Consider the following 7,683-nt stretch of genomic DNA (forward strand, 5'->3'; position numbering starts at 1 on the left):
GTCTGCTTGCCTTAGCCTCGTAATCTTCTCCCACTCGCATTTGTTCTCGAGGGTATCATTGATCTCCAATCACACGTTCGAGTGAACCAAAAGTTTGTTCAAATCAAGAGGGACAGACCTAATGTGTCTGCATGTTCCTAGCTATTTTAAACTGCAGCTAGCACCCAAATGATAATTAAAAACAGACCACTAAAGGACTAATTTCAATTGATTAAGTAAGTACTATGAGAGACTAGAGATAAAGATTCTTTTTATATAAATGGCCAATCTGTAGATAATGCATGGCCAAACTCTGTGTCAAGCACAAGAAGAATGACTTTGTCGAGGTCCCAATAAAGTTAATCCAGATCTTAAACTGCAATCGATTCGTCCGACGCATTAGCAAACATAATTGAAATTATTCCAACAATATTGTCGTCGATCAAGCATTAGTTTAGACGATGCATGCAGTTTTTTTGTCCGAGGATTGTGAATAATTCCGGATGAAGACATAAATATGGTGTGCCGAGCACCATGGAAATTGGCACATGAATATAAATATCTCATCCAAATCATCTGCACAAGTCAATGGTCTCGGTCGGCTAGCTCTCCATAACTTTATTCTCCATCAATTATACCAGTGAGGTCCCCCAACGACCTTAGCTTTGGTACGTCAATTTGATTCCAAGGCCACATGTATTTTAGGGGGATTTTAATCAGTGAATAAAGCTAGTTTGCTTAAATTTTATAAGAGGGTTTTTGTCAATATGATGTATCATAAAACTTGTCAAGCCATAATTGATTTAATGGAAATGTAATAAGGTGTTCACTTATCATATTTCCCTCGTTTGCAAAATCTTGAAATTTTATATTTGCGTCCAAAGTCTGATGAGAAATTAATCTTCTTTTTTTTATACCGTTGTCACAAAAGGTAAGGAAAAAGCCACAAGAAACCCTGATATATATCCGCCGTAACACATTTATTCTGAACTTTTTTTTTTGGTAATATCAAAAATCCCAAACTATAACCACTATGACCCATTTACCCTAAGCCTTTTCCTTCGACATAAAAAACCCCAAAATTTATATCAATCTAACCCATTTATCTTCCGTAAATGTTCCGTCAGATGATTTCTCAGTCAAAGTAACATCGTTTTTATTTCACTTAAGTTACATTGACGTGATCATGTCAACACCGCTTGCTTTTCCGCCGCCGCGTAGGCAGATCTTCAGCGGTGCCCACTGACGTATCTTAGCAGTGGATAAATGTATCTCACGGGTGCAGATTTTGGATTTTTAGTGGTTTTTTTGCACTTGCTATAATATGCCATTATCGATTCTCTCGAGCGGCCATAATTATCGCGAGCAAAACATATTTCCGATTAAAAAAAGAAAGGGTTTTTTTCAGACCCGCGATCAGAGGCAATCCCCGTCAGCTTTTTTTGGTCGGTTTATTTTGTTGGATCTCCTTGCAGAGAGTGGAGTCCCTCCCTCCTCCTCCCCCTCATCAGTCGCGGATTAACACCACCGCATTACTCGCGCGTGCGGAACCAGCGCTTGTCGGCCGGTCTGGCTCTCGCCGTAGCCATCATCGCATCGCCGGGATCGGGCGGACCCCACACCCCCACGAGCGCGTGGACAGCACGCGCCGGCCAGAGGCCGGTCAAATGGTCAGCGAACCGGGGGGAAAGATTCGAGTGGGCCCGACCGGGCTTTTGTCCGGACGTGGAGACCCCAACGCGGGCGCCCTCGCGTCTGTCCAAAAAGCGGCTCGCGGTCCACTTGCGTGGACGCCGGGGCCGTGTCAACTTGCGAAATATGTCCTTTCTATTTATATCTATTATCTTCTATATTTTCGGTATTCTTTTTCTCTCTAACATTTTATAAAAAGGAGAGGGTTCGAAATGCGAAGCTCGATATACTTAGACCTTTTAAAAATAAGCCGGCAATTTTACGGGTCGATAGAAATGCTTTATCAGGGTAGAAAAGTAAATCCGTCGAGATCCATTGATGCCATCATTGGACCCATTGGGGGATCGGCACTACTTTTACCGCAAAAATGAAACATCAAGTGAATATCCTAATCGATACATTTTCTCTTCTCTACCTTTATTTGGCCTCGCGATCGATTCCTTTTTGAGCATGTAAGATCGAACCATGCTTTTTGATTATCCAATCTGAGTGGACGATCGAGGGCGATAGGCGTTGCTTTGCGTTGGTGAATTTTGGGGTGGTTGAACTCATGGCTTGGTTTTTGGCCCTTGTGCATACGTGGTGTCATAGCTGTGACCCACTAAAAGTCGACGCGGTGCTTTTTTTGGGCCGTCCTCCGGATTCATCTGCGTCCACTAATGGTGCCCATCATATTTCTTCTGGCCTTTTTCTCTCTCCTTCTTGCGCTTTAAATCGTGGGTTGAAAAGCAAGCAATAATTGCGATTACGACACTTTCTTGAGTGCCCTCTCCCCTCCCCCTCTCCCCTCCCCTCTCCACCATCCCTCCTATTGGATCTTTGATTGTGGGACGTACCGTGAATTTCAACTCTTTCGATTCGGGCGTTCACACCATCTCTAGATGCATCGAGAATGCCTCGTTTTGGTTAACAGCAAAAAAAGTAAAAGGAAGCCCTAGGATAAGACAGGGCGAAAGTTAACCCTAAATAGTTCTTGGGCACCATCCTATGAATGGAGTGACCATATTTCAACGTGTTTTTTTGTTAAGTGGGTAGGAATTGTCGTGACATCACTCGAGACTTCAAAACAATGTAGATGTTGATCCATGGCATTGGGGACAAAGAAAAAGTGCCCCCTCTTTCGAACTATGTAAATTTGGTAATTACTATTGAATTGACGATATATGTGATTGGAGTAAGTTATGCGATTGGTTTTCGCTCGATGCGGACCGTACGAAGATCGTCTTTTCACCGTCACGTCATGGATCTAACAAAGATTCTACAAGCCTTGAGTACTTATGTATATACACACCCGATGAAAAGTGACTGCAAGCATTAACTAACCCCTATCGAAATCTCTGTAGTAAAAAACCTCACACCTTCGTACGTGAGAGTATAAAAATCCGATGAATGCGTAAAAATCGAGCATATCGATAAGAAAGAAAAGGTGGATTTGATTTTTCGTTTCGTTATGTGTTACATCAACGCACGTTAAGAATGACATTTGTGCATTTGCTGAGACAATTTAAGGTCTTACAAAATTCCGCAACCGTCCCGTTCATGCTTCGCTCTTGCGTCAAGCCAAAGCAAACCAGGGCCGTCAGTTAACCTACGCGCGCGCGCCGGTTACGAAGGGCGCGTGGTTCTGTTATTTCCGTTAAGTTTTCATGAACCACACCCACCTCAGCAAATTGTCTTTCTTTTCATCGTTTCCCTGTTCCTAAAATTTCCCTACCCTTTACGCCATAGATTTCTGTAGCAATCGTCGTCGTCGTCATCATCATCATCACCTGCGCGTTCAACAAAAAGTGTCTCGTCCTTCTATTGGTTCCGCCCGCGGGTGCGATTCATGTAAACCCCAAACGATCCACAACAAAAGCCGTTGCGAACATGTGTAACGCGAACGTTGTCTATTCCCTGTTCCCCCTGTTTTAAATAGATAGAAAGGACACGCTTGAAAAGGTTTTCTGGGGCTGTTCTTTCCTCTCCCGAGAAATTCCTCTGCAGGCAGGGAGGGGGGGTGCGTGTGTGTGCTGATGATCCCCTGAGCCACGTGGGTTTCTCTCGGCATCAGCTGCAAGGGGAAACAAGAAACGGAGAGCTCACTCGTGTCTGACTCAGGTAAAGAAGGGAACGCCTTTTCTTTTTCATGGTTCTTTTTCTGTATTCGTGTTCTTGATCAAGAATGAAGAAAGTTGCGGGTATTTTTAGCTCTCCCGGTTTCTGGGTTCTTCTTTGTCTCGCTTCTCCTTTTTGTTTTAATGAGCATTAAGATATGCGCGAATGGTTCTTTTCATGCGAGATTGGTCTGTGTTCGATGGAGAAAAATGAATCTATAAGAGCTTTGATTAGGATGTTGTGGCGGTCAAGCTAATCTGGAGGCGTTTTGTGAATGAACAGGAAGTTGATCAGGATGCGAGATATGCCAGAACCAGATGTTGTGAGATGAAGGAATGAGAAAAAAGAGAAGGTTTCCGTCTCATCACAGGGTTCCTTAGAAGTTCTCGTTACCCATTCTGAGCTGGGACTGCCGGATGCGGATTACCCTGCTTTGCGGGTTGAAAGCGTGATTGTCGTCGTGTTTGATGAAAGGAGAGGGAAATCCATATTGCTGAGCAGAACCGACCGAGGACAGGGATTTTGTACAATTAAATAGGCATGGAGTCACCAGCTGGGCAGCCAAGCCAGCCGAGGAAGAAGATGACCAAGCAATTGACGGGGAAGCGAGACGATACGCCCCTGCATTCCGCGGCGAGAGCGGGTAATCTGGCTGTGATAATGGAAATCATTTCTAAAGCCGGTGAGGCAGAGACAGAGTTGAAGGAATTGCTGGAGAAGCAAAATCAAGCTGGCGAAACTGCCCTTTACGTTGCTGCCGAATATGGCTATGTTGATGTTGTGAGGGAGATGATCAAGCACTATGATCTATCCGATGCAGGGATCAAGGCAAGAAATGGCTTTGATGCGCTACACATTGCTGCCAAACAAGGGGATTTGGGTATGTTTCTGCTGTGTAAATGATCTTTTAGCTATCTGCGGTATTTGGTTTGTCATTGTAAGGCATATTGGAATTGATTGATTTTTACCCTCTCACAGAAATACTAAAGATACTCTTGGAGGTGCATCCGGAATTGGCAATGACGGTGGACGCGTCGAATACGACGGCACTTCACACGGCTGCGACGCAAGGCCATATCGATGTGGTGAATGTGTTGTTGGAGGCCGGAAGTGGGTTGGCAACAATAGCGAGAAGTAACGGGAAAACAGCGTTGCATTCAGCCGCGAGAAATGGGCATTTGGAGGTGATAAAGTCACTTCTTGATAAAGAGCCTAGTATTGTGACTCGTGTAGATAAAAAGGGCCAGACGGCATTGCACATGGCTGTTAAGGGTCAGAACGTCGAAGTAGTGGAAGAGTTGATAAGAGCAGATCCATCCTCAATCAACATGGTAGATACTAAGGGCAACACCTCATTGCACATAGCGACCCGGAAGGGCAGAGATCAGGTAAATTTTTTACCGCTTCTGCTATGTTATGCTGATCCAAACATCACGACTGGTTGTGACAAAGTATCTTTCAACTTTAAAGTAAGAAGGCATGGTGAGCTAAAGTAGTATGGATTATCTGATCTCTAACAACACGACTACAATTTTTTTGAGCGCCTGCACTTATGATCCGGTTTGCTCTTGAAGTCTTGATACAGAAAATAATGAAACTTACAAATAGTAAGAACATACATGGATTTTGGAAGATGTCATCCAGTCATTTCAGAAATACATGTCGGGCTAGACCAGATTACGCGGTTCATCTATTATTTGGAATGACTTGAAAATACACTGTGAAGCCTTCTCTTGATCCAAAGAGCCAACTTTGGCGCTCCTTTTGTTAATGACAATGGAAATGCTATCTGCCAACACTGGTGACAAGTTAGCCAGTTACTTCTTTTTTTCATTGAGGGACTAAAGGCCCCCTATTGCTATATTTTACTAAAAGCACTTTAATTTCATTTATTCATGATTGATGATACTTATGTGGGTTGGTTTGGGGTAGAACTGCTCATTGACTTCTGCAAAAACCACCTGATAAAATCTTCTAAATTATTGGCTGATTTAATAACCAAACAGGTCGATTGTCTCGGGAGTAAATCAAAGCTGGATAAGGAAAATGAACCCGTCTTTTTCTCTTAGTTTGGCAGATGTTTTATTTATCACACTGGATTGCTTTTGGACAAGTATCTGTAATTATTATCAAAAGACGAAAAAGGCGAGCCTGCCTTTCATGGTGATAAAATAAAAGAACATAGCACCATTCAACTCGTGGAATGAAGTTGTTGGACTAGCGTTTTGACCAATTCTTCAATTGTTAAATTATCGCTGGCACATTTATGTGTATCTCCATCTTTAACTGCCAGATAGTATACTTTCCATGTCTGTACAGATAGAAAGACAACCATCCTAATAGCCTAAATCTTATAACACTCTGCAGATAGTTCGGTTGCTGCTTGGTTGCAGTGAAACTGATACAAGAGCCGTTAACCGGTCTGGCGAGACCGCTCTTGATACAGCAGAAAAAATGGGTCACTCCAATGTTGCGGCTATTCTCCAGGAGCACGGCGTGCAGAGTGCCAAGGCCATCCAGCCACAGGCAACCAGTGCTGCTCGCGAGCTCAAACAAACCGTGAGTGACATAAAACACGAAGTCCACTACCAGCTCGAGCACACCCGCCAAACCAGAAAACGTGTCCAGGGCATCGCCAAGCGCCTCAACAAAATGCATGCTGAAGGCCTCAATAATGCCATCAACTCCACCACCGTGGTGGCTGTCCTCATCGCCACTGTCGCTTTTGCAGCCATCTTCACTGTCCCAGGCCAATACGTGGATGACCCTACTGATATTCCCCCGGGTCTATCTCTTGGGGAAGCGAATATTGCTCCGCAAGTTCCATTCGTAATTTTCTTTATTTTTGACTCGGTTGCTCTCTTCATATCCCTGGCTGTGGTGGTGGTCCAAACGTCGGTCGTGGTCATCGAGAGCAAGGCCAAGAAGCAGATGATGGCGATCATTAACAAGTTGATGTGGCTGGCCTGCGTGCTGGTCTCGGTGGCATTCTTGGCACTCTCATTTGTGGTGGTTGGTCAGAAAGAAAGGTGGCTGGCAATAGGGGTGACCATCATAGGGACAACCATTATGGCCACTACTCTCGGCACGATGATTTATTGGGTCATTATGCATCGTATCGAGGCCTCCAACATGAGGAACATAAGGAAGTCTTCGTTGGGAAGTAGGTCAAGGTCTTGGTCGGTTTCAGTGATGTCGGATTCGGAGATCCTCAACAACGAATACAAGAAGATGTACGCGATATAAATAAATTAATCAGGCAGAAAAAAAGCCCGAGATCTTCTCTGCTCGGGAGGATAGAATGTCTCTTTCCTTCGGAAATATCACACTGTACATGTGATGGAGGCTGTGAGAGTTTTTGCTCCCGATTCGCTCCAAAAAGTTTTGGCTGTCAACATAAATATTTACTAAATGCAAGTGTTCAGCTTAGTGGGATCCCGGAGGCATCCTCTTTTCTTGAGATGTAAAGTTGTCTATTTCAGTGTACATACTTGCTGTGGCATAACTCTCTGGGTTCAGCATCAGTGGCTTTTAATGGATCTTGCATTTAGAAGAGAACTGCTTCTACGCAATGACTGCTTATTTATTATTACTCATGCCCATAAATGTGCCAAAATAATCCTGGCATGATTTGATCATTCATACAGTTGATCATAGAAATGGACCCCTTTTATTGAACAGCCTTTTCCTGAAAAAAATTCAATTGAAGATGTTTGCTTTTGTTCCCTTGATGGACATGACAATGTAATTCGAGCTATTTATTTTTCACTTGGCGCAGAGTTGCATCTTCTTACATATTCTTTCTGAAAAAAGAAGCATGACATTGAAGAAAAAACAATAGACAGATCGGGAGAGAAGGCCAATGCTAGAAGTAAACTATGCTAGAAGTAAACTGAGGAGTATATTTTCTAGCAT

The 7,683-nt window shown here is 43.6% G+C and overlaps 1 protein-coding gene across 1 annotated transcript; it reads left to right on the forward strand.

Annotated features, from left to right (window-relative positions):
- Positions 1–3,371: 3,371 nt before the first annotated feature.
- On the forward strand, positions 3,372–7,326 carry LOC115689890 (ankyrin repeat-containing protein At5g02620). Its single transcript, XM_030616077.2, has 4 exons — positions 3,372–3,771; positions 4,051–4,648; positions 4,747–5,156; positions 6,136–7,326. The coding sequence occupies exons 2-4, from the start codon at positions 4,309–4,311 to the stop codon at positions 7,012–7,014; spliced, it is 1,629 nt and encodes a 542-aa protein (XP_030471937.1). The 5' UTR covers positions 3,372–3,771; positions 4,051–4,308; the 3' UTR covers positions 7,015–7,326.
- Positions 7,327–7,683: the final 357 nt, after the last annotated feature.

The sequence above is a fragment of the Syzygium oleosum genome, unplaced genomic scaffold, assembly GCF_021117445.2.
Source record: "Syzygium oleosum isolate NSW1041296 unplaced genomic scaffold, Sole_v2.1 Sole_v2.03, whole genome shotgun sequence".
Classification (NCBI taxonomy): domain Eukaryota; kingdom Viridiplantae; phylum Streptophyta; class Magnoliopsida; order Myrtales; family Myrtaceae; genus Syzygium; species Syzygium oleosum.